The sequence below is a fragment of the Vigna angularis genome, chromosome 7, assembly GCF_016808095.1.
Source record: "Vigna angularis cultivar LongXiaoDou No.4 chromosome 7, ASM1680809v1, whole genome shotgun sequence".
Classification (NCBI taxonomy): Eukaryota; Viridiplantae; Streptophyta; class Magnoliopsida; order Fabales; family Fabaceae; genus Vigna; species Vigna angularis.
Window position 1 is genome coordinate 29,598,218 of NC_068976.1, and position 27,153 is coordinate 29,625,370.

The following is a 27,153-nucleotide window of genomic DNA, read 5'->3' on the forward strand; positions in this document are numbered from 1 at the left end:
AGGATTGACTAACACAAAACAAGATGAGGAATGAATAATAAACAATGGCTTGAGAAATTAGTTGTGCATATGGTGCCCTAATTCAAGGAAGTTCTACCACCGGGTGGTTGACATTACAGAGATTTTTTGTATTGTAAGTGAAGTTAGCCTTAACTCCCTTTTACTTTGTTTGTTGAGTTTGGTGAAGAGATGTGAGTGGGACGATGAACAAGAAACCAACAAATATTATCTTTTTCATTGGACCAAACTTTTATGTTTAGTTGTAAATCTAAAAGCCAAACTAGTAATCATTTCGAGTCAGCACTTGATTTGCCATTGATATGGAGAACAAGGAGAATCTTGAAGCAGCCAGAAAGTGTTTGACAACTAGTTTGGAAACATCAAGCGCCCTTGCCTCTGCACTAGATGAATCTGGGTCGAGATTGGAGCTACTTAACCAGAGATATCTGGCTTTGCAAGCTTCCCTTAGACCCATCTCAATGCAAAAGTGCTCATTTGTCAACATTGAGCACGGTATAGACAGTGTTCTATGTTCTGCTGCTGCACTCCTTAAGGTTCTTGACTCTGTTCATCGGTTGGAGCAATCTCTCTTAACAGATCCCTCTTCTGATCTACACACATATGTCTCAGATACAAAGAAGCTTGAGGAAGCACTGAAGCTTCTTAGTGACAGTTGCAGGTTGACAGTTGGCTGGATGAAAGACATTTATGAGCTCTTTCAAGACAAAGCAATAACCAATGAGCTTTGCTTGTTGAAGGTGAAGAAATATCTCAGAATATTGCAAGAATTGCAGGTCAAGGAGGAAGGTGCTCGTCTTGATGAAGGCCTTCTTAGTACTGCTTTTGACAAACTAGAGCTCGAGTTCCACAGGCTTCTGACAGCAAACTCCGTGCCTCTTCCTTTGGTTTCATTGGCATCACCACACACTGGCCAGAAAACCAGTATTGCCAAACATATTTTGCCATTGACAAGTTCTTTGGCAGGGAAGTTGCATTCCATCACACAGAGATTAAATGCTAATGGCAGGCTACACAAGTGCCAATCCATATATGTTGAAGTTCGAGGCATGAATGCTCGGAGAAGTTTGAAGACTTTAGATTTGAGTTACTTGGATATTCCAACAACTGAAATTGAGGCTGTCCAGTCTATAGAGAGTTACATAGACCAATGGGGCTACCATTTAGAGTTGTTTGCTAAGCAACTGCTTGAGATTGAGTGGAGGTTTTCTGCTATTGTCTTTGAGAAAATTGGTCCAGAAGCATGCATGGGGTGTTTTGCAAAGATTGCCATTGAATCAGGAATTTTTTCTTTTATTCGATTTGGAAAGATGGTTACTGAGAGGAAAAATGACCCCTTCAAATTGTTGAACCTGCTGTCGATATTCAGGGTCTTAAATGATCTGAGGCTAAAATTCAACCAACTCTTCAGTGCGAAAGCATGTAAAGAAATTAGAACTGTGATAGAGGATCTTATAAAAAAAGTTGTCAATGGTGCCAATGAGATATTCTGGCAACTTCCAGCACAAGTGAAGTTGCAAAGGCCAACTTCTCCTCCCCCAGATGGCAGCGTTCCCAGGCTGGTGAGCTTTGTGACGGATTACTGCAATCAACTGCTTGGGGATGCTTATAGGCCACATTTGACACAGGTTGTGAGAATACATCTTAGTTGGAGAAAGGAAGCCTACGAAGAGGGTATCGTTTTGTGCCAAATGTATAACGCAATTAAGGAGGTTGCGGTTAATTTGGATGCTTGGTCGAAGACCTATGAAGATATCACCCTGTCCTACCTTTTTATGATGAATAATCACTGTCATTTCTGCAATTTGAGGGGTACTGTACTTGGAAATATGATGGGGGATTCTTGGTTAAGAGCACACGAACAATATAGGGACTATTATGCAGCACTTTATTTGAGGAACAGTTGGGGAAAGCTTCTGTCTATTCTTGTAGTACAAAAGGACATGCTTTCACCCTCCAGTGCAAGTGTGACATGCCAAGACTTGGCAAAGAGACTAACTGCTTTTAATCTAGCTTTTGAGGAAGGATACAAGAAGCAATCTGATTGGGTAATCTCCGATGAGATCCTACGGGAAAATGTATGCAAGCATTTGACCAAAGGTATTATACCAATCTACAGGGCCTATGTCAAAAACTATTGTTTGACAACTGAAAATGATGCTAAGGTTGACAAACTTATGAAATACTCAGCAGAGAGTTTGGAGAACAAGATTACGTCTCTGTTTCAGACCAAGCAGAGGAAGGGTAGTAGCATTAAACAGGCAGACTTAATTAGTAAAATAAAATATCTCAGTCATCAATTTCGCTCAACTCTAGCAGCTATATGATTTCTTTTCCTTGTACTTGCCAGAATGAATGTTAATGTACTCTATGGTAATGTGTATGTACAAAGTTCCAAACCGTTTGCAAGTAGACCTTCACTGTTACTTGTATGTTATCACTGTTACAGCTTAATTAATTACTTTCAATAAAAATGACTGACTTTGGTAACTATGTTATCTTTTGGCTTTGCAAATTTGGCTGTTCCATCTTTTTCAAAAAAAAGGGTAGACATAGACAAGACTTATTTACTTATTTACATGAATAAATGCTTCTCAAGAAATTAGATATATAAATTTATTTAGCCAGCAAATGTCTGTATACTGCTGGTAAAATAAATGTAACGATTATAGATATATGAGTTTATTAATGAATACGCAAACGCCTATTTTAGTCCATTCGACCTAGATTTGGTCTCAAAATCATGGCCTATTGAGGATATTCAACCTGAGTTTTGAAACACAATGGTAGATGCAATGGAGCAGGCTATTGAATGAAGGTGCGACAAACATTGTCATATTATTCTTTGAAAAACAAGCTAGGATGGATGATGTTTGACAAAGATTGAAGAATTGGTACGTGGGTTACAGCAAAGAGGACCTGACTGGCTTCAACTCTTTAACCTTTGGAAAGTGTGGATGTTGGAAGTTTCTTTCAACCTCCCAAGCGAGTTGTGACATACAATTAAACGTAGACTTGGCACCTTTTTCATCCGTGACTTCTCTAGGGAAGGGAATGCGGACCTCAAACACGCCTCTGTGAGGGGACGACAACCGCATGTCAAAACCCAAGCGATCAACCCATATCATCTTTGCCTCCGAAACCTTCCAAATCCATTCAAAGTCAACACAAGCAATGCGTTTTGGTTTTGGATGACATTATTTAAAAGACAAATAAACGTAGATAGAGGAGTGTTGGTGACAAACCAAGAAATCCAAATCAACGTAGACATTGCAGAAGCGAGTAATGTCTTCCATGTTGTTGGTGTTGATCTCAGTTACTAAGTTGTGTGCAGAGTCTCGAAGAGGATCCGGTTGAGCATTGCTGTAATCTGAAGAGGTTACCCAAACACCATCCTACAGTTGCAATGCAAATCATCATTCGCGAGCATAAGAGTCTAAAGGGCTGATGGGAAGATTTCTTCCCAATAGTTAGAATTAAACTATGCAAAGGTTAATTAGTAAAAACTATATCATAACTTCTGTAGAAGATGATTTTAACTTATGGAGAAGTTTATTTGATCTTTCTTCTTATTTTCTTCTGAGAAGTGTTCACGAAGAGAATCACCCAAGCAGGTCTACTTAAGTTCCATTTCAAGGTTAGATCAAGGTTAGGTAATGAGTTCTACCTCCTGAATGTCTTCCAATTGCAGTACCCGATCCACAGCAATAATGTAAATAGAATCTTGATCCACTTCTTCTCCAAACCTCTTCCTCCACACAGAAACAAAACGCTGCATATACACATGCACACAAAGTGATGAACTTTTATTCATGATCATGATCCTGATTTAATTTGACAGGGAACTTAACTAAAACTAGCGAGTTACACTTACCTTTGGATCCTGTGGTTTGGTAAGAGTTCCTTGAACAGTGCATTGAGGAGTGCGCAATCCGAATTGTTCAAACTGATAAACAAACACAGACATGAAAAAAACTTATCGAATAGATAAATTAGCAGTGGGACAGATAGAGAAAGAGATGGAAAATGAGGTACCTGAACATGAAGAGAAGAGGGGATGTTAGTGTTATCACTGGAATTGAAGCAGAACAAGGGAGTACCATGTTCGGGTTCCACCGCGAATCGAACCCCAGTGCCCAGAGGCAAACCCTCTTCGGTCAACGTACATAGCGTCCCCACCTTAGCCAACTCCATCAGGGTTCTCGACACCTCCGCCGGAAACGGCTTCGTTTGGCTCTCACTCTTCACTTCCAATTGGGCCGTCGACGCCGCCGCCACCGAGCATTTTGGGCCTCCATTCCTCCTTCTCAACCAAACAGAGCCACTTCTCTTGGTTGCGCTTGCGGGTGCAAGTTTCACCCGTGGACACGCTGCACCGAATTGCCTCGTTTGAATTTGAAGCAGCATTTCTTCAGATAGATCGCAGACACTCTCAGTGCTAAAGTAGAAAAGCACGTAAAAAGGATAAGAAGAAAGGACCTCAATATGTCGTTTTTCTAGCACAGTAACTAAACGACACTTCGTTTTGGTGCGTTTTTATTTATCCACAAACCCCTGACGCAGCGTGCTGGCGTTTAGACTTTGATGGCAGGAACAGCGGCGACACTCACGTTGACACCACCGAGATGGTGGCGGCAGCATCATCACCCTCCGATTCCTTGTTCCTTTTCCTGCCGAATGCTTCCACGGTCGAGAGGTGCGTTGGTGCATCACTTGACAGTTTTACCTTAAACCCTAAACTGAACTGAAATTAATTGTGTTGAATTAATTTGTATTGCATTTTGTAGGTTTGCGATTGTACAGAAATGGGGTTTTAGGTGCTACTTGTGGGGTTGGTTCTCGAAGCAATCAATTGAATGTGTCACCTTGGGATGATAAACCCTTTCGAATTCTTCCAAGTGGTAAAAAGACTTACTTGGATGAACAAGACGTTGTGACATTCATTGATCCTCCTAAGGGCTTGATTCCTTTGGACCCATCTTCCTATAATCCCTCTGCATACCTATGGTAACTCATACATGCATGCTACAGCTTTAATTCTTATTCTCTCTCAGTTACAGTTACACACCCACTCTGTATGTTCAGGAAAAAGATTGAAGATATTCCTGAGGAAAGGCGACATCGACTACTGCGATTGTTAAAACCTAGGTATTTTCACTCCTTATTTTTCTTTCCTTCTAATGCTTTTGTTCTGCATTTACAGTGCCTAACACTGGTAATTTTTGCGCAGGCTTGTGTCAATGGCTTGGCAGATAGCTGGTACACGGTATGAGGATCCCAAGTTGGTGAAGAAAAGTGCATCTACACTGTTGTCCAGCTCTAACAGTGATGATGTTGTGGTTGAATATTATAACTGCAGAACAAGTGGAGGTTAGTGAACTGATTTGATCATCGTTGTTGTTTGGGAGTTGTCTAGGTTAGATTAAATATCACACAATGAATGAATGCATTTTGTTTCCTATTGCCCCATTCTTTTCTCACGTCCACATGTAGGGATGGACTACTTTGCTTCCTAATACTATGCACAGTTCAATCCTAGTGCTCAAAATCTCTTCCCTCTTCGTATATGTATATGATTTTTCCTACTTCAGTTTACTGGATTCTTAAATACATTTCATTTGAATTAGGAAATGTTTATTTTCCTGTAAATTTGACCTGCTTTCTTTCGTGTTCCAATACTAATGCTGCCCTCAACGTGTCTTTTTGACTTTTAGCATCTTGAAGTTTGAAAACTAATGTCAATGTTAAACTTTTGTTACATAGGACCAACGATAATTTCCTGGATAAATTCCTTTAGAAAGGTAAATTTATCATCTCCTTATTACCTTTTTGCTCTTGTACACAAAGTAGTTACTACTTTCATTTGAAGAATTGGCTCTTTTGACACTTTTGAAGGCCATATTTACCTGCAAGGATGGAGAGGCCTACGGGCGAATCATAAGTAAGTTTCTCTGTTTTTGGCATAGAATGGCATGGATACCTTTACACAATTAATAATTTTAGTGAAATATATGCTCGTCAATCTTAAATGTAGTGGCACTTTGTGAAATATGCACATCAAGGTTGTATTGTTAGTCTAATTGTGAATGCACAGTGAAGTCCAACTACATAACATGTGGGTAAAAGAATAATTCAACTATATACTTATATATGTTTTACCTGAATACTAGCACATAATCCAAATTTCTGAATCATTGGAAGATGGGCATTTCGTTATTGTTGTTAGAAAAATTGAAAAAATAAATAGTGACAACATAAGTCTATAATCACTAGTCTGGCCACACTTCGGGCTCATTGGCTAATGTAATAAAATGGGGAAATTTGGAAGAAGAAAGAGAGGAGAACATAGAAGTATAACCATAAATATGACCAAAAGCACCTAAATCAAGAATCCATGAATTTTTTACTTTTCATGGTTTGAGAAATGCAAGTTAATGATAGGACGGACTGCGTAGAAGATTGTGCTTGGTTGCTGGATTGTAATTTAGATATGCATAACCTTATTTTATAATTAAAATTGTTTAACATAACATTATTTGGATAATGTGAATTTAAATTAATTGTAGGTGGAGGTTTGACCTTGGGTTTTTAAATTAGTAAAATTTGAACTAGACGGAATAATCTTGTATTCATTGGTAAATCTCATTTATCTCTACTAGCTACTACAAAAATAATTTAAACTTTTAAAACAAAATAATTACATGAAAACCAAAGGGTACATGAGATATGTTTGTGTATTAATTTATCTTTTGTATTATTCAATTTATTTATATGATATGCGTTCTCTCTTCATTTCATGTTTATTGTTTCTCTTAATAAAAATGATAATTTTTTTCAGAAACATATATAGATAATTTCTCCATGTGGATAGTTCTGTGCTTTGATATAAGTCACGTTCCCTGTTCTATAATGGATCACAAATGTCCAAAATAATATTGTGAGCTTTAGAGGGCAAGGTTCATCACTCCTAATACTTCCAGAACAACGACAATATCTCTAAGGAGCCCTGAACCATTATGTTCACAATTTCTGTAACTACTGCTCATGCTAACCCACTATGTTCTATGTTACTATTAGTCCCTTTTTGGCAATATTGTAATTGAGATGTGTATTAATAGCAATTTATAATATATATATATATATATATATATATATATATATATATATTGGTGCATATTATTATGACTGTTATTGAATTGTACAACATTCATAAAGCTGCTTTTTGGGTGTATTGAGTGTTATAGGATATAACTTTTCCTTGTAATGCACTATTCCCTTTTTCATATGTATAAAACATAGATCAGTTGAGTATGTAACAGTAACTCAATGATTTTTTATCATATCCAAATTCAAATATTATGTTTATATAGTTTCTTGATTGTTCATATTGTTTAGATAGACTACACTTAGTCACCCACATTTCGCATGCAGCAGGATAGTGATAGAAGTAATTTATTCTTCTTCTCGTACACAATACTTCAAATTGATCCATAATATTGAATTTATACGCTTTTTCTTTTCACCAAGGTTGAAACCGTGAAAATAAGTTTATATATGGATGTCCATCAGTAGATCGAAAAATACTGTACATGTCCATTTTCATAGTTTGTTTACATCTTTACCTGTTTAGTGGTCACTCTGTTGGTTGTTAAATCATGATTTCTGAGCCTTAATCCTTCAATAATCTGTATAGACATATACAAGAAGAATGAATTGGTTGTATAATCTTGCTGTTTTTCTTTAAGATGTTGATATAATTGTGATTTAATCAAGGACTCTTGATGAATTCATTTCTGGGGCCTGGTTTTGTTTTTTTCTTTTATGTTTTTGTGATTCATTGTTTTAAGCTTAAATCTTGGTTGTCCTTAATATTAACTTATATATTTTTAATTCCTCAACTTCACAGGTGGATCACTTTTGGCTGCAGTTGCAGACTCCTTCTCCCCTTTGTATTTTGCGGTGAGACAACTTAAGGAAGTGATGGCAACTGAACAGCCATGCGATTTAGCATATGAATTTGGGGATGGACTATATGATATCAAAGAGCTCCCATCAGGTTTTCCAAGACCAGGTAGCAACTTATTTCTTTTGTAAAGAGATAGTCTCAGTTCTGAAAGTACACATGTTACATTTTTTAAAGAATTTGTATTGCTTCTATATGTTAAAATTTAAGTTTTTGCGATAGATGTCTGCATTATTTTCTATATACCTCTTCATTGGTTTTCCTTGTAATACACTAGAAGCAAGCTGGGTGATCATGTCATTTTTCAAAGTCCTCTTATGCCCCAATTTTATTGGCTTTTGTTTATGCAGCTAAGCATCCTTATCCTCTCAACGATCAAATTGTTATGTATGTTCGCCATCTAGGACCTGGGGTCTCAGTTGGGCAAGCATGGCAAGAGGGTACTAAACTGGAGCAAGTCCCACGAAAGCTATGCGGGGAGATTTTAATGGTGAAGAATTACACATCATTACAAGAAAACCAATGAAGATAGTGGTTATGCTCCCTTGGAGTTAAAACGACTCTTCGGTTAACAGTTATTTACATATCAATGATGTGCAAACAGACAAGTTTCTAAGGCATATATGACGGAAGTATGACTCATGTCCACGTTTGCAGTTTTTGTACAGAACTCATTGCAGAAGTAGTCAAGAGAATAGTACGTTAGATGCAATGTCACATGTTTGGCTGAGACAAGGTGAAATGAGAAGTTACTGCTACATTCTCAGCAGAGCAATGTTTAATATCCTCATTCAAACTCAAGATAGCTTGAACTTCATACACATTAAATATTTCGGTTGAAATACTGTTTTCTTTTGTAACATCCAAGCATAGTACGTCCTCACATGTGATGTCGCGTAGAAGAAAAATTGCATTTCCCTTTCCTCAACTAAAAAGTTTTAATTACAGGGTACAACACATTTTTTTTATGTCTGCCTTGAGTTGAATGAGCTATCATATGAATTAAAAACTGTTGATAGATGACTTTTGACTGCTTAATAAATTGTTTCAAGAAACCTCGAGCGAACGTGATTCACACGAACCAGTAACACAAACATACGGTGTAAAATTTAAATGCCTAAATGGTGAAATGTCTTTTCTCCTTGTTTTTTTCAAGGTCGTAATTGTCGGTGGAGAATGAGTGCATAGGACACTTGGAGATAGAGGGAGAGGGACACTGCTTTTGGCAATACGGGCCAAGCTTGGTGTCACCTTTAATGAAGGGTCCAAAGATTGCACGGTTATGGCAGCATTACAGTAACGTCCAAGGATCGTTCAGTATGGCGCCATGGCCGTCTATTCCACTCAATCCTATATCATAAAAAGACAACTTTCTTAAAACATATTCTTACAAGACTCAAGCTTTTTCCATAACCAATTCTCTGTCAACCTTACTCTGGTATTATTATATGCTGCTAGAGTCTTGTGGGTCCAATGTTAAGCACTGCATAAACCAAATATCTTGTAATTTTCACTCTTTCTTTTAATACAATGAAGAAATATCGAGGAATGTTTTATATGATTGTTGTTGGAAGATTCATGTCAACCACATATAAAACTAAATTATAATATATAATTAAATACAAACTTTAATTTACACACTAGTTTGATAAGATTGAATTAGATTTAAAATCTATTTTTTAATAATTAGTATTTGTGTTAAACATTAAATATAGAAAATAATAATAATTTAGTAACAAAAGTTACTGATTTTTTGTTCATCCTTCTTATTATAAAGTTAATTTTGATTTAAAGTTTTAGTACTTAAGAATTGGATTTGTGTTAGATATTAAATATATATAAAAAGTAATAATTTGGTAATGAAAGTTACTGGTTTTTGTTCATCCTTCTTAGTTAGATATGCTATCTTCTTTGTTCCTCCTCTGCATATCAGAAAATTGAGGTTTGCACTTTACTACAATTAGGTTGAGGAAAGCACACGAGCACTGATTCTCCCTTATCTATTACTGTATGCTTTGAGCGTTGATTATGAATCAGGTGAGATAGATGAACACGGTCAACAGCACAGAACCAAAAGATGGTAAGTAGCTTTTTGTCGAATGTCCTGTCAATAAACATCTCGCACTCCTTTCCTACGACCTATATGGAATGAAAGAAATGTTTGCCCAAACAAATCTTTCTTACAAAAAAGAAAGATTTATGACAGCTGAAAACTCACTTCGGTTTAATGCACCAAAAGAAAAATGAAAATCTTAAAAAACATTAGACTGAGACCAAGAAAAAGGATTCTTTACTTGAAAAAAGTATAATGGTTTTATTTTTCCTGTCATAAAAATCTCAGAAGAAGATAGGTGGGGGTGTCTTTATTTTCTTTTGCATCCCAAAAAACAGCAGTAAGATCAAAGATCGAATGACATAAAAACAAATATGAAATGTACTTCTTATGTCAGAGATGGAAAGGTGAAAGTAAAAGTACACTGAGTGTTAGTTGGTGAAGTGGCCAGATCATGTAAACCAGTAGTACTATTCAAAATTTTATTGAGAGGAAAGACTTTCTCTTTTAAATTCGTTTAGAATCTTGGCTACAATCTCATAGTAAAGTGCTGAAGAAAGAGCATGTTTGTTATGATGGATTCAGGACTTAAGTATTTCAAAAGCATAAAAAAAATGCTTTGTTGAGACAGCAGGGTCCACCAGCCTTCCTGAGAGGTATGTGCACATGTGCCCTACAATTATTGAAATGGCGATTGACATGGTCGAATTTGGGAGTTAAGTATGACCTAAATTATCTTTTTGGTTATGTTAAAGCTTCAATTAAAACAAATGGGTCCATGTGGGACACTAACACGATTCTCATCCCTGTCCAAATCCAAGCTCCAAAATCCTCACTAATTAAAACATTCCCCTGCCGACACTATTTTATTTTTTTTTACCATTCTAAAACTACTTTCAGCATTTAACTCAAAAACAATCATTATATACATACTAAATAGTCACCATAGCATGAATAAACAAGGTGCATATTGGTAGTAAGGTAAGTTGAACTCCCTGATGTTTTTGAAGCATAAAATGTGTACTTTTGTGGTGATTTCACCAATGCGTTTGTATTCAGCATGGTTTTCTACCACCAGACCAAATACACTGATGTCATGTAGTGAAATTTGGATCCAGACACATATAAACCTTCGCATTAAAGGGAGCAGGTGTTTGTTGGGAGTTGTAACATATCAGTGTCATTCAACAGATACATACATACATATGAACCAAAAGTGATGTAAGCAACAGGGTTATCCTGACAAAATGAATCAGCTCAACGTCACAGAAAACATAAAAGGGAAAGAAAAATGAATGTATTGTGATAGATAACAATAAACAGACAAGTAAAACCAGGAAGAAGAAAAAAATGAAAAAAAAAATCTATAAATGCCTTGAAGAATAACACTTATTTATGATATGTCCCACGGTGGCTTTCAGCATGTTACCTGAGCCTTATTCAGGCACCATGAATATAACTGCGAAAACCAACTTGTCTTGTAGCAATCCACATTGGTTGGCTTCTGTAATTATTGAAGTTTGTAACAATCAATTTTGTATTTTACACATCCTTTCTGATCCTCTAGTTCATCTGTTCTCCAATTAAATCCAGGCCTACAAGGAGGAATGAAACACCTTGAAATAGTAAATAGTAGAAGTGCATGCCTTGTGCTGATAACAAGCTCCTAAATGCAGCAGTCAGCAGCAAGAATGCAAGGGCAAGCTCTTTCTTATATATCTTGTTCATTTTCTTCACAGGGGGTCTAGGAACTGTTTCTTGGCTTTCCTTTATTTTGTTAAGCTCAGAAAGTCCACTGTCAGAAGTTCCTCTGTGAAGTTGGAGACTCATGGCCTTTGAATCTCTTTCTTCAGCTGCTAATAGATCAGCCTCTGATGACCGACCGGCTTTTTTTGTAACAATCCATTCGTATGAACTTCCCAACTGGAACAAACCGGACACCATGGCATTGAATTTGGTTACTGACATTGTGTTCTCAAAGAGGAGGTAAGGAACAATGAAGGGAAAGGATTTTGGGGCAGGAAGAATGTTCAAGAAGGACAAGAATACAGGAATGTAACAAATAACCCAGATAGGAAGCTCGGCTTCTGGGACAAACATTGTCAAAGGAAGAATGATGCAGAACAACGTGAAAGAATAGAATGGGAGGATTAGCTTTCTAAGAAGAAAGAACAGAAAAATTAGGTTGGTTTTCTTCCAGAACGCAATCTGCAATATTAAGAAATCGGAACATGTTCAGATTGTATTTTACTACCAAACAGTGCACAGACAGTAACATAAAATGCATCATCACCTTTGAGGTTATAATCGCTGGAAGGCACAAACGAAAGAGTTGCATAGGACCAGAATGCCATCGATGTTGTTGTTTCCTATAAGCTTCATATGATTCAGGAAGCTCACAAAGCACCTGAAAGAAGTTTTTTAGACTAACTGCAGCTGAATTGTTCACATAAACAGTTTTTCACTGTTGTTTTACCCCAAAATTTAGTGTAACACGTCTATGAATTACTGCAGATAATTATTTCATCCGATTCAAGTTCATACCACATTTCCAAATCAATAAATACAAAAGGTGTTATTGTCAGCTATAGGCAAATAGAAATCGATACAAACTGAGAACATCAGCTTGATTAAAACCCAAAAGACAACTAAATAAAACAAAGCAGAACATTTACCTTAACATCATTGAGAAAGATAAATTTCCAACCATTCAGATGGGCTCGGACTGCTATATCCATGTCTTCTACAGTTGTTCGCTCAAGCCAGCCACCAGATTCTTCAAGTGCTTTTATTCTCCAAACACCAGCAGTGCCATTAAAACCAAAGAAATTAAGGAAGACCCCATTCACCTGTTGTTCAACCTCAAAGTGAAAGCACAGATTAACATTTTGGAGTCGTGTCAGTAAGTTCTCGTCCTTGTTTACAAAAGCCCACCGAGCCTGAACCAAAGCCAGCTCAGGATTACCCTGCAGAGCACACACACACTCACGAATCAAAAATGGGAACTAAAGCATAGATAGATCATTCGGAATATCAAGAAAGGAAGAAGGGAAGAGATTTAGCCACCTTAAAATGTGGAACAGTTTGCTTGAGGAAATCTGGATTTGGTTGGAAATCAGCATCAAAAATAGCAACGAACTCGTAATCCTTGATATAATCACAGCTCATTGCAGACTTTAGATTACCGGCTTTGTAACCAGTTCTGAACTTCCTATGGCGGTAGATTATATTCACACCTCTTTGGCTCCACTTAGAGACTTCTCCCTTGATTAACCACTGTATGCTCTCATCATCAGAGTCATCCAGAACTTGAATAAGCAACCGATCTTTTGGCCAATCAAGTTGGCTCGCTGCTGAAATCGATACTTCATACACCTACATGCACTTAATGTCAAACTCATCAACATCATTATCAGGAAGAGTTGCAATCCTTAAAATCAACTCACTAATCTACCTTCCAGATAAATAATCAAAACGGGACAATAACATCATCGTCATTAGTACTATAACTCAACATGATGAGAATAAAAGAAAAATTAAGGTGGGACGAATAATCATATCATCATAATGATGATGATAGTATGTTCAAAGGAACCACTTCATGATTGATTTGTTTTGGCACCGACAACTTTTTTTTTTTTTTTGCTTGAAAGCACCAAACTTTAATGGGGTAGGATTAAGAAGAGTGCGTCACCTCTTTCTCATTGCACATGGGAATTTGAACGAGCACCATAGGATATCCCTGGTTGGATCCTTCCAAATCATGTGAACTGAGGGGGTCTCCATCAATGACAGGCTTAATCTTCCTGAATTTGATCCAGAAACAACCAAGGCAGAGAAGTATTCGATCCACAGACTGAATTAAGAAGAGAACAATGCAGAAGGTTGAGAGAGATTGAATTGGGGGAGCAACATAGTCTGCTCGAAACTCCAACCACCTAACATAGGCAGTGTGAAACCATCCTGTGATCTCTGAAGCTTCTGGAAGGTGCAAGTTATGGTTGTGAAAGTAGTGCCACCCTTTGAAGTGAGCAACCAGCTCAAAGGACAAGAATGCCAAAGCCATCACCAGGAAAGCGAGAATCACCCGAAACAAAAACTTCGCCTTTGCAGACATCTCAGTCTCCACGTGCCCCAAGAACAATCTTTTCTTAACAGAATGGAGCAACGAACAAAGGGAATTCCCAAGCCAAGCAAGGCCACCGACAACTCTATGCGCCTTCAGAAGAAGAAGCCATGTGAACTGCTTTGCATTCTTTCCTCTCTCTTTGTCAATTGGCTGAAATGCTGAGTCCGGTGCATCTATTTCCACCACTGAGTAATTGGGGTTCTCCATGGTCACCACAACCGGGTTCCCTTTCCTTGAACTTGAATCCTTAACCCACCACTTTGAAAAATCTATGGTTCCACTTGGACCCATTTGCTTCCTCGATACCAAAAACAACAAGAACCAACTTTCCACAAACAGTAACACTCACACAAGCTTTCACAACTTACAAGACTGAAGTGTTACCACAAAGCACCACACCCGAGTAACCCGAAAAATCCATTGTGTTTCAAGTTTCAGAAAACACAGTCAAAGGAAGGACAGAGCCAGAAACTCGTATGAGTATTGTTGTGTCAGATCCACGAGGTTAGAATCCTTTGGGTTGAGTTGTTTGGTCTGAATGCATGAGGAAAGGAGGGGAAAAAAGTTGTAGAGAAGCACAAGAGAGTGTGCTTGGTTGGTTTCTTTATTGGAGTTTGAAATTACCAAGATGGGTTAGTCTAAGGCTTCTACTACACATCCAATGTTGAAGACAAACGTAATCCATGTGGGTATGATTAGTTTAATCAACGAGTTACTGCAACTATAAAACCATACAAACAAACAAAAAACTTGACTAACTCTACCATGGGTCAGAGGCAAGTCATCACTCTCTCCATTGGTCAAGTAAGAACACGACCATATGACTCAATCACCCATGTTCTTCCTTATTAATATATGGGTCAAGATCTTTAACCAAGTTCTTCTCATTTATGGAAATTAATTATTAATTACAATATCAAATATAATATTTTTAACAATGTCGATTCCAACATCTTAGTGTAGCCGTTCATAACAAAACATCACCTGTTTAAGAAAAATATTTCCATAATTTGTCATCTTACAATGTTTATTACATAGTACCTATCATTAACATATATGTCTCAAAAAAAACATGATAGAAATAAATAGAAAAGAATGATAAAGATATATATATGTATATAATTTTTCTTTTGTTTGTCCTTCTAAAATCAAATGTTACTATAAATGTAGTTTCCAATAACTAAATTATTCCATTATATTTAAAATTATATATAATGTGTTTGAGTGGTATTTAATTAAAAAGAAAATGTAACGTATTTAATGATTAATAGTAATAAATGATCTTAATAACTTATTTTTATATTCTTTTTACCTTTTTCAAAACTCTTTGTACTATTATCTTTGTTGATCAATTTGTTAGTTTCCATTATTTATATGAAAAATTATTCCTACACAGATTTAATTATATCCATTAATAAAATAAAATATTATATAATTTTGTTACATATCTTATTATAATTTTATTCTTTATGTTTTGATTGTTGTTTCTAATATCAAATATTACAATGTAGTTTCTAAAAACTAAATCAATCCATTATAGTTAAAAAAACATAATATATTTGAGTGGTATTTAATGAAAAGAAAATATAACATCTTTAACGATTAATAATAATAAATGGTTTTAATAACTTATTTTTATATGTATATATTTTTTTTCTTAGATGACATGTTAAAGGAATGTCCGAAAACATATCTACAAAACCTTCGTACTGGAATTTATAAAGAAACAATCCAATTAATCAAAACGCACAACGAAGATCGTATGAATACGATTTTGCACTTCTCCACAAATATAATTTGTTTCTTTATTCTAAGCGGTTATTCTATTCTTGGTAATAAAGAACTTGTTCTTATTAACTCTTTGGTTCGAGAATTTATATATAATTTAAGTGACACAATAAAAGCATTTTCTATTCTTTTATTAACTGATTTATGTATAGGATTCCATTCAACCCATGGGTGGGAACTAATTATTGGTTTCGTTTATAAAGATTTTGGATTTGCTCAAAATGATCAAATTATATCCGGTCTTGTGTCCACTTTTCCAGTCATTTTAGATACAATTTTAAAATATTGGATTTTCCGTTATTTAAATCGCATATCTCCTAGACAGATTTAGTTATAACCATATACAGAAGTAAAATATTTTATAATTTTGTTCATATTTCATTATAAGTTTATTCTTTATGTTTTGATTGTTGTTTCTAATATCAAAATGTTACATAGTTTCTATCAACTAAATCAATCCATTATATTTAAAAAAAAACATAACATATTTGAGTGGTATTTAATGAAAAAGAAAATGTAACGTCTTTTAATGATTAATTGTATAAATGATTTTAATAACTTATTTTTATATTTTTCTTTTACCTTTTTGAAAATTGTTTGTACTATTATATTTGTTAACTACGTTGTTAGTTTCGATTATTATATAATTAGAGAGATTTAATTATAATCATCAAAAATAACATATTTTATAATTTTGTTACATATTTTATTATAATTTTATTTTGTATGTTTTGATTGTTGTTCTAATATCAAATGTTGTAGTTTCTATCAAGTAAATCAATCCATTATAAAATATAATGTATTTGTGTTGTGTTTTGAAATAAGGTAATGTATGAACCTTGATATCATTCTAAGATCATTCATCATTTATCATTATATATATGAAAATTTATTAAAAAGAAAAAAATAAGATAAAACAGTAAAAAATATTGGTATTACATTAAACCTAGGGTAAAAATATAAATAAATATATGAAGGTAAAAACATTAAATCACTTATATTATTATATATAAATCAAAGTTAAATTAATTAACTTATCAACACAATCATTTTCTTTCCCAAAAAAATGAGATACTTTGAATAATATATATTTACAAATATAAAAATACTAATATCATCTCTTTTTAAAATTTTAAAGAATCACTAATTGATTTAAAAAATCATAACAAGATAGATTAATGAAGAATTATTCTCTAATGATACTCTCTTAAATTTTTTTTCGAAATATACTAAAAAACATAAATAACTTTATAAACTCAACATAAATAAAAATATGTATATAAAAACTTAAAAAATTACTCACCTATTTATCCTTACTTTCTCTACAAAATACTAATAAAAATACTAACACATGAAACAAAATCAAAACAATCTCTAAATATTCAATTTAAATAAATTAAAAAATAAAATTTATTATATTACATCCATTTATAAAATCACGTTCTCTAAAATTTAAATATTGATAAATTTTAGCATAAAAAATAAGATATATTGGATCTTAGATGTATTATTAGCTATACACACTAAAAGAATGGTCTTCGATAAAAAGAAAATATAACGTCTTTAATGATTAATAATAATAAGTAATTTTAATAACTTATTTTTATTTTTATTTTTACTTTTACCTCTTTTTCAAAACTCTTTGTACTGTTATCTTTGTTAACCAATTTGTTAGTTTCAAATATTTATATAAAAAACCACTCTTAGACCTATTTAATTATAACCCTCAACAGAAGTAAAATATTTAGTAATTTTAGTACATATTTTATTATAATTTTATTCTTTATGTTTTGATTTCTTTATCGTATTAATAGTAATAGCAAACTTGTTAACTATGTTTCCTTGTATTTTTAGTGTCATACAAAACAATAAGTATTGTGTATCATTATATTTCAATGACATACCGTGTTTGCACATGTAAAAATCAAACTGTAAATCGTAAGGCTTTGTTATTTTATAGGGATTTGGGGAAGATGATTTGAATGGATTTAAGGGTAACTTTTTTGTTGTTTTTTTTAGTGGATTAGTGGGTAACTGAGAGTAGATTTGGAAGTAAAGTTTGTGAAAATTAGTGTAGAATTTGATTGATGTGACAGATTTAAAAAATTAGTTTAATTAGTAGAAATTAAAGATTACCAAAATACCCCTAGTTATTAAAGTAATATAAAATGTTATTTATTAATGTTATATTTAATTGTAAAAATGTTTATAAAGAGACAAAAATTATAAATAATTTTTAAAATTAATTTTTAAAAATTATAATGTAGTAAAATGAATTTATTTTTAAATGTAGTATTTGTTTGTAATATAATTTACTACCAAGTAGTATAAATGTATTTATTACGGAAGTGAGATTGATTAATTTTAAACAAACAAATAATTAAACGAAGTTATAATATTACATGACCTAAAAAAAGTGGCAACATAATAACATACAAATATATTTGTAATAGTTCATGATGACGTTGCTTCATTAAGGTATCGTTGCAATATATTGAAACGATATTGTATTGGCATCCCTATTAGACGTCTTGTATGGGATGGATGTGAAGATAAAAAGTCGAAGCACTGTTTGAATAAATTATGATCTTCAATGTTCATAGTCCGTAATAAGTTTTCAATTTCTTTTGTAGTTGGATTAGATAATTGAATCCTAGCATTTACCAGAGATATTCGACGCTCCATGGCCTGTGTATGTCGTTCAAGAGCAGCACATAGTCTTCTTGATTGATTAATTTGTTTTTGCAGTTCATCAATGATTCGAAAATCCATCTAATTTGCAGATCATTAAGTTGACAATAAATAAAACTAGCAAAGCTAATGTGAAAGATAATAACTCAGAAAAATAGGTAATGTAATATTTCAAACACATAAGTCAATTTAAGAAAAAAGAAGTCATGTAATACATTATCGGAATAATAATGAACTTAATCATCTAAATGGTGAAGAATCAAGTTAACATTTTGGTTGAGGTGAGCAAATTGGTGGTTCATGTCGAGGGAAAGGTTTGTCAAGTTATCTTCAATATGTTGAACCTGCACCTGCATTTGTTCCATATCCTACATTATGTGTTGCAAGTCTTGTACCCCTTCCCACATTTGAGTCATCATATTAGGATTTGAATGAGGTGGAGGAGGTTGCACAGGGTTGTCATGATGGTCTGGTTGCTCTTCTTCTTCATGATCACCGACATCGTGTTGTCAAACACCGTTGACATTAACAATATTCAACCTCTTCAAAGAATTAATTTGAAAATGATGTCGGGTCCCAATTTGAGTGTTGGCATCGACATCAACATGAACTCCAATATATTGCATGATTTGTGTGATAAGGACACCGTATGGTAGTGGTGTGTCACCGGCCTTGCATTTAAGCATATGCTGCATGATGTGATGAGGCCAATTTATAGCTATATTATTTTTAAGCACCCATAACATAAAGATATCCTCCTGCAATAACCTTGCAAAATTTCTAGGTTGTGGAGTCAACATGTGAACAATAACATAATGCAGAAGTCTATCATTAATATTCAAACACCCAACTGTTTTTAGACGTTGACCTTGCATTTCTGGTCTGACCATAGTAGCTAATGTCATCTCCCGATCATAAGGAAACTCGTCTGGGATATTTGATAAAGACAATTTTTGACCCTCATACTTCATATTAGCAATATTTAGCCAATCAGCAGGTTTCAATCTAATTCTTCTTTTGTTGACCTTAGTGACCAAATATCCATTTCCAGATATCTTTAGATTTGAACAAAAAACTTTGATCAAATTCGGATATAAGGGTCCCTGCAATGTCAAAAATTCGATGACTCCTTGAAATAGAAGATGATGTTGGAAAAATAACCCCGAACCGACAAATGATTCAAAATTCATTATTTTTGGAACAACAATATTCCTTGTGTAGAAATCAACTGTATAGTTTTTCATCTGATGGCTGTGACTGAAGAAATGACACTGATCTAATTGTTCTGCAACAGATGGTCTGACATAGGCTGCATCTTCTTGCTCAGTTAGGGATTCTTTTTCCTTACGACTTTTTCTAGGCCTTTTGGTTGATAATGAGGCCATTTCACAATTTCTTGAACAAAACTATAAATGAAAACATTAACTACGTTAATTGAAACAAATTACAAAATATTAAGGTGATATACAACCAAAGACAAACCATTACATCATAAACATAACTATAACTTCAAAGTACCAGATGGGTGAAAAGCAGTAAGTCATTAATTCAAAACACGTACATCTAATAATATAATTAAAATCCAAGTAATCATATAAGGCATCCTAACAGTCACCACCCGATATCATTTTACATAACTTATTCCACCTCTTGTGTGGTGGACGTCCCATCAACCTCTTTGTACATGTGGGGTTTCCACATAAGAAATCATAACATTGCTCTAGCAAATTTTCATCAGCAATGTCCATAGCAGTCAACATTTCATAAATGTTCGCCTCTGTATATGTGTAATTTGGGGTGCGATGAAGGATCTCGATTTGGAAACGTAGTATTTGATTTCTATCTTCCATTGCTGAGACTTAACGCACGGCTACATCGGAAATTACACCAAAATGAACATTTGATGAGCTAAGGACATTTGCGAAACCATCCAGGCTGGTCGTCAACTTATCAAATTGAGAATCAATGACATCGACCATAGGTGCCTTCCTTTTGGAACCTCGTGAGGATGAAGTTCCACCGGATGGGACGGAAGGCACAGATTGAGTCTGCCCTGGACTATATTCATCCACAGATGAAGGAGGTGATGGTGGAGTTAGGTCTCTATACCCCGTCCACTCAGGTTGTTCTGGAATGTACTCAATATTTTGATTCAGATCAACACTCACACGAGGCCTAACCCGCTGTCGACGTGCTTGACGAGCGGTCCGAACACCACTTCCAGTGGCTCGATCAACCGCCCATAACTCCACCATTAAATCGTAGTGTGTAATACTATTAACTCTCCACTTTGCCGCACTTGGCCTCCACTTAGTATTTATTTTAAAATACCTGAATCAGGTCCATCCAAACTTCGTCCTCAGCTTGAAATCTCATACTTACTGGGTTCCACGCAAATCCACTAAATCCAGAAAACAGGTCATGTACCTCACGCCATTTATCTTTCAAGACTTTCTGGCGATTTTTAACATTATTTTTCGTAATTGCGACATACCCAAAGCTATGAAGATGATCAACTATGTTACTATATGCTTATGATGTCCAGCTTCCGTCAACCATGTTACCGATTCGTTATTCCTCAATCATAGAGTGTAGAAGACGTGCGTCCATGTCCTCTGTCCACTTCATGAACTCTCTAGTTGGACTAGAGGACTCAATGGCGGTTGCCTTACCTCTGTTCATTTTATACCTATTTCATAAATAAAATGGTAAGAAGTTAAGATTAAACATTCATATTACACTGGTTCTTGTCTTTATAATAACGTCAAATAGTCATACAACACAATAAAATACAATAACTAAGACTTTTGATAATCTTGCCGCATATGATCTGCTATAGAATCCCTGATACTACTTTCAATCCTATGGTCCTCTTCTCTAACTTGAGATGATGAAACATTATGCTCTTCCCTTTCATTCAACTCATTATCAACTTCATCAAGTAATAAGTCATCGTTATCCATGCCACGAAGGAAGTTATGTAAGATACAACAAGCTAATATAATGTTTGTTATTGTCTCCAATCCATAGTGTGGTTCAGTGCCACTTCCAATGATAGGGAATCATTTCTTCAACACACCAAAAGTTCTTTCAATAACATTTCTCAACGATGAATGTCGATGATTAAACAACTCGCGTGGATTTTGTGGTCCTCTATATATTCTTTAAGGTGACATCTTACGCCTCTATATGGAGTCAAAACTGTACTTTTCAACATAAATCCAGCATCACCTAGGTAGTATTTTCCTAGAATTTTGCACATATACAGGTAATTAGTCACTACTTCATAAAATAGTCAACATCGCAATGTAGACACTCACCTTGGGGGATAACCAACGGATCATCTCGATCAACAACATTTTTTAAAATTCTTGAATCAGATGCGGCCTTCCCACCCAGCAAGAACGTATGTGAATTTCATGTCAAAATCACACGCCGCAAACACATTTTGAGTTGGCCAATCTTTTCTTCCTCGAAATCTCGGAGCATCACATGTTGGCACCTTAACACGAACATGAGTACCGTCTATGACCCCTAAACAATCATAAACATAGAAATAAGAAGTCATCATAAAACTCAAAATTTGTTATCATCCTTTGATCAAAGAACATCTACAAATATGTTCAAATGAGTACCTTAAAGTACAGGTAAAACCGATTGTTGTTTAAGACATATGGATGAACCTCATTTCCTGAGGATTGGATAAGAAATTCAGATTCCAAAGTTAAGATAGCATCCAAGACATTGTGAAAGTGTCTGCTAACCGTCGAACCGGATCGATGAAAGAAAAATGCGACACTTCGATTCTTAACATTATGGCCAATTATATGAAGAAATTAAGCAACTTGTTGCTCCAATGTGGACCGAATGGCGTCCTTAACTAACCTAATTGATCTTACGGTCTGACAAAGATTAATAAATGCCTCTGGACCCATCCTAATAATGTCACGGGACTGATTAGTATGCACAAGATATGACATTAATTGCTTCCTACGACGGTCTCTGTCTGGTAGGTAATTGCTTACACTACTCGAATCACTCGAGTACATATTTAAGATATTCAACGTGTGTGCAACAATGCATAACATTGTTAGTGCACCAAATGAAGTGGTTATTTGTAATTGTTGACGTATCATTGCGATAATATTGAAGTCTACACCAACCACATCATCATCTATATCTTCATGGTCCAAATATGATAAATCTATATATTCTTCCATCTATATTTACTTAAACAAATTTACATACAATTAGTAAAATCATGCATTCATATGTTCATTAAACATAGTTCATTCATACATTCACATATCATATCTTCATATATTAAATAAATATTATACATCAATACATTAAATAAATATTATACATTAAATAAACATAATACATTATTACATTAAATAAATATAATACATTATTGTATTCACATAATCACTTATTAAAAAAAGCAAATAAAATAACACGCATTCATATATTCATTATAAATAATTAGTTCAAAGATAGATTAAGAAATACCTCTTGAAGACTTATCAAAATTTAATGAAGATTGAGCAAACACAATTTCAATGATCCTCCAATGCAATGTCACTGAAAATTTATCCACAAGATTGACCCCTTGAAATGTTAAACTTGAAAGTGTCACCCTAATAAACCACACACGACAACATAATTAGGAATATATCAATATATTATACAATACTACAATAAAAAGTTTGTTAAGCATGATATACCTTCAATGAAATTCAACCGAATCAAGAACCACAAATAACTTGGCTGCCTTTGAGTGATAAAAAGAAAAACAACCACCAAAAATTCCAATGCAAAGAAATAAATTTTTCCTTAATGCACTTTCACAACCTTCAGTACCCACCACCCGCCGTGCTCTTTGCTACCACCTGCAACACAATACAAAATTGTTAACAGGCTTTGCCCCACTACGAAAATCAGTTAGCTAAACACCTTCACACTTCATCAACCTTGGCTACCTCTACAGCACAAAGGTCCAGTACCCCCTCCCACAAGGTTCACAATACTAGCTCTAAGATGCTTTACCAAACTCCTTCAACTGCACCTTCACTAGAGTCCACGAATTACACCAACTGGACGAAGCTTCACCTGCACAACGTTCACAGGACCTTCACGTACCTCCACTTTCTTCACAACTTGTTCACCTGCAACACAAACAAAACAAACGGGTTAGGCTGCTTCATGGTGGTGCATCCTCAGCTTCGTCATGCGTACTGCATGGTCCACTCTGCATCCCATCCAGTATGCATCCTCCACCCTCCACCATCCTCCACCTTCGTCACCTTCATGCGGGTTTGTCAAGGTTGAAGAAGAAGTTTTGAATGGAATATCATGGCTGGAAACGAATACAGCAACTCATGGAAGAAGAAGAAGAAGAAGCACCCTGAAATTTCACTTCGTTCACCGGAATTGAATACTTTAGACCATAACCGAATACACCCAACTTCCTTCTTCCTCTTCAACCACATGCTTCATCTTCACCCAGCCATTTGCTTCCCTTCAAAACAGACCACCCTTCTTCATCTTCAACACTGGCAAACGATCACACACATGCCTCTAACCTGCAACAACATATCAACATTTCACAGCTGCACATTACCTGATATGAACTTCTCCTCTCAAGCCAGAAAAGTTCAGCTCAACCTCATACACCACACTCCCAACTTAATACAGTCACTTATTCCCCACACTCTTACACACACCAAACAAATGTGCCTACCCATTTAATGGGTCTTCGTCAACTTCAAAATTCAAAAGCTCACCAGCTCACCATCACTATTTGGTAGGAATCTTTGCAGCACTCCAGTATAGGGTTGTGTCAACCACAGAATCTTATCTTTGCATAACCCAGCCATGGCTGCCAAAGTAAACACAGTTAACTCGTGATGCATGGGCTTTGTCCAATAGTAAAAAGTTACTCCTCATGTCCATATCGTTGTACTATACATTTGTTTAAGTTAATGGGTATGGAAATCCTATAGCTATATTATTTTATTGTATTATGTACAAGGTATTTTTGTCAAATGTATCAGGGCAAATATGTAATTGTGATTTGAATCAGCACAAATCATCTCACTTCAGTGAAGAAGTCCAATTCGTGCAATCCCGCAAATCCATCGCTTTTCGTCGTCTCCAATCCACGCAAACGAACGCGTATGAAAGCTTAATTCATCGCTTGCAAATCTCTATAAATAGTAAATTCGCTTGAAACGAACACAACGTAAAAGTATTTACAATACTATTTGTGTTTGAAGGGTACAAGTTAAAAGCGTAAATGATTTTTTTTATTTTAATTTCTTAAAGTTAACAAATATTTTTATGACAAGTGTGTTTTGCAATTTTCTTTAAGTTGATAAAATTGTAATGGTGATAAATTTTAATTGAATGATACTTTTCCATGTCATAAAATAACAAAATTAAAACCCTCTCGAGAAACATATCGTAGAGAATACATATAATATTAGACGCAATGTATAAATGAGTTTAAATTGTTGATAATTTAATTCTGTTTCGGTGGAAAGTTTGTGGGACCGAGACACTAACCTTTCTAACTTGGCTTTCCTTCTTCTGACCTCTGAATCTCCTGCTCCAAGTTCTTCAAGTCCGAGCCAAAGGGGGAGGTACTTGCAAAGGCACTCTGACGCTCAAGTTAGGCGTCTGTTGAAAGAACTGTTGCTCACAAATGAATATTATGGTAATTGATTATTATGAACTCAGTAGAGCGTGAGTAGAATGTTTTGGAGTGTGAATTGAGCCTACCTGGTTGATATCCCTGACCTTGTATTTATAAGTTGTCATAAGCAAAATAAACTTACCTTGAAATCCGGGCGGTTGAATACAGACTTCCCTTAAAATCTGGGTGGATGCTCATAAACAACTTTATGAATATCTTTGACTATTTCAATCATCCAATGGACACTTCGCCCAATAAGCGCTAGCCCAATAATGGTCCAACTTTAATAAAATTAATCGCCCTTGTTGGTTATAGTGGTGACCGAACGGTGCTAAGTGTATGACCGTTCGGTATCTACTAGGTATAATACACAATTGACGAGCACTGACGTGGTTTAACTTGGTTGACGAGCGTTATTAGGGGCGACGAGTGCTATTATAAAAGATAGACCGATCGGTCTTGGATGCTAACCGTTCGGCCTAGATATGATACTGTACAAATTCAAATTAGGATGGATTAAAAAAATATTTTTTTAAATGCGGGTCAACGAAACCATGATATGATGGTCACTGTACTGTATTTAATATTTGCATATTCATTTGTACCATCTTAACATAGTATATAAAATAACATAATCTAACCGATCATGTAAAATATTACATAACATACACAATATATATTACATATAAAGATGTCAAGGAAACCACCTTTAGTGTCTTTTATATGATACTCGTATTCATATATATAATATAGATATAACAGGTTATCATTCCAACAATAACTATATAAGCTATTGAAAATAAATTATTAATAAAGAAAATAATTTAATTAAAATTTCAATAAATAATCTAATTTCTAATAATTATTAATATCAAAATCATATAGAAACTACATGGATTTTTATGTTAAAAATGTATTTACAAACAAATGTCTTCATAAATATTTATATTAAGTATATTTCACTTCAGACTAATACCTTATCTAATTCAAAATGTGAATTTAAAATCGAATTCACTATGAAATAATAGTAAATTTGTTACAAGAAATATTTACTCATGTTGCAATATGTAAGAATTTTTTTCCTCAGCTTCTCACCACGATATCTTAATTTACATGACTTTGATGATAGTGAAAATAAAAGAATTTTTGTTGCAACATAGGTATAAGTACTTTATATAACCATTCACACATAATCCTTAATTTTCACCTCAAATTCATACATATTCAATCAATTTTTAATAAGCATGGTAAAACAATATAATTCCTTCCAATACAACCAAAAATTAATCAACTATAAATATTGATGTACTATATATGACTTGAAACATCTACGATAATATATTATGACACCATCTCGACCAAGGTTAATAAGGATTAACATATCGACAAAAGTTACTAAGTATCAAACATAATTGGCAAGGAGATTAAGTCATAAGATGGATTAACAAAACCCTAAAAAGCTGAAGAAAAGTAATCACCTAGACAACCTAGGCCCAACCAGATAAAAATTTATGAATCTACTATAAATAGCATTGTTTACGAAATAAATACTATGCATTTATTACATTTATTACCGTTTGATGCACATAAAGCTTAGGAGAAACATCTCAATTTGAAGACTAAAGAGTGTGATAAGAGCTTCTTGTAAAGTACAATGATAATGTACTTAAGACTCTGTAAAGACAATTTATATTCATTTTGATTTTATAAAAACATACATATTCAACAACATTTTAATAATGTTACTTCTAAATCATAATTTGTTCAAACATCATTCTTTACTTATTCAAAATCAATCTTGGTCCATTAATTTT

The 27,153-nt window shown here is 34.5% G+C and overlaps 4 protein-coding genes across 4 annotated transcripts; 2 read left to right on the top strand and 2 right to left on the bottom strand.

The window, feature by feature from the left end:
• The first annotated feature begins 320 nt into the window (after positions 1-320).
• Positions 321-2,455, top strand: LOC108337972 (exocyst complex component EXO70A1). The gene has a single exon (XM_017574565.2). It carries the CDS (start codon positions 321-323, stop codon positions 2,343-2,345), a length of 2,025 nt encoding a protein of 674 aa, XP_017430054.1. The 3' UTR covers positions 2,346-2,455.
• Positions 2,456-2,609: 154 nt separating this feature from the next.
• Positions 2,610-4,425, bottom strand: LOC108338427 (glutamyl-tRNA reductase-binding protein, chloroplastic). Its single transcript, XM_017575304.2, has 5 exons — positions 4,054-4,425; positions 3,893-3,964; positions 3,686-3,790; positions 3,264-3,413; positions 2,610-3,161 (listed from the first exon to the last, which is right to left on the bottom strand). The coding sequence occupies exons 1-5, from the start codon at positions 4,423-4,425 to the stop codon at positions 2,922-2,924; spliced, it is 939 nt and encodes a 312-aa protein (XP_017430793.1). The 3' UTR covers positions 2,610-2,921.
• Positions 4,426-4,576: 151 nt separating this feature from the next.
• On the top strand, positions 4,577-8,843 carry LOC108338426 (uncharacterized). Its single transcript, XM_017575302.2, has 8 exons — positions 4,577-4,714; positions 4,806-5,025; positions 5,104-5,166; positions 5,249-5,388; positions 5,782-5,819; positions 5,914-5,959; positions 7,925-8,089; positions 8,332-8,843. The coding sequence occupies exons 1-8, from the start codon at positions 4,603-4,605 to the stop codon at positions 8,505-8,507; spliced, it is 960 nt and encodes a 319-aa protein (XP_017430791.1). The 5' UTR covers positions 4,577-4,602; the 3' UTR covers positions 8,508-8,843.
• A 2,346-nt stretch (positions 8,844-11,189) lies between these two features.
• Positions 11,190-14,943, bottom strand: LOC108338661 (probable xyloglucan glycosyltransferase 5). Its single transcript, XM_017575683.2, has 5 exons — positions 13,729-14,943; positions 13,101-13,409; positions 12,710-13,000; positions 12,328-12,441; positions 11,190-12,242 (listed from the first exon to the last, which is right to left on the bottom strand). Exons 1-5 carry the CDS (start codon positions 14,452-14,454, stop codon positions 11,598-11,600), a joined length of 2,085 nt encoding a protein of 694 aa, XP_017431172.1. The 5' UTR covers positions 14,455-14,943; the 3' UTR covers positions 11,190-11,597.
• Between the last annotated feature and the right edge of the window lie 12,210 nt (positions 14,944-27,153).

Coding starts and splice junctions, on each gene's coding strand:
- LOC108338661 (XM_017575683.2), bottom strand. CDS start 14,454: ATGGGTCCAAGTGGAACCATAGATTTTTCAAAGTGGTGGGTTAAGGAT. Junction 13,410..13,728: donor CCATGTGCAATGAGAAAGAG/GTGACGCACTCT, acceptor AAGTGCATGTAG/GTGTATGAAGTATCGATTTC. Junction 12,442..12,709: donor TCTTTCTCAATGATGTTAAG/GTAAATGTTCTG, acceptor AACTTCTTTCAG/GTGCTTTGTGAGCTTCCTGA.
- LOC108337972 (XM_017574565.2), top strand. CDS start 321: ATGGAGAACAAGGAGAATCTTGAAGCAGCCAGAAAGTGTTTGACAACT.
- LOC108338427 (XM_017575304.2), bottom strand. CDS start 4,425: ATGCTGCTTCAAATTCAAACGAGGCAATTCGGTGCAGCGTGTCCACGG. Junction 3,414..3,685: donor AATTGGAAGACATTCAGGAG/GTAGAACTCATT, acceptor TTGCAACTGTAG/GATGGTGTTTGGGTAACCTC. Junction 3,162..3,263: donor ACGTTGATTTGGATTTCTTG/GTTTGTCACCAA, acceptor TGGATTTGGAAG/GTTTCGGAGGCAAAGATGAT.
- LOC108338426 (XM_017575302.2), top strand. CDS start 4,603: ATGGCAGGAACAGCGGCGACACTCACGTTGACACCACCGAGATGGTGG. Junction 4,715..4,805: donor AATGCTTCCACGGTCGAGAG/GTGCGTTGGTGC, acceptor TGCATTTTGTAG/GTTTGCGATTGTACAGAAAT. Junction 8,090..8,331: donor ATCAGGTTTTCCAAGACCAG/GTAGCAACTTAT, acceptor TTGTTTATGCAG/CTAAGCATCCTTATCCTCTC.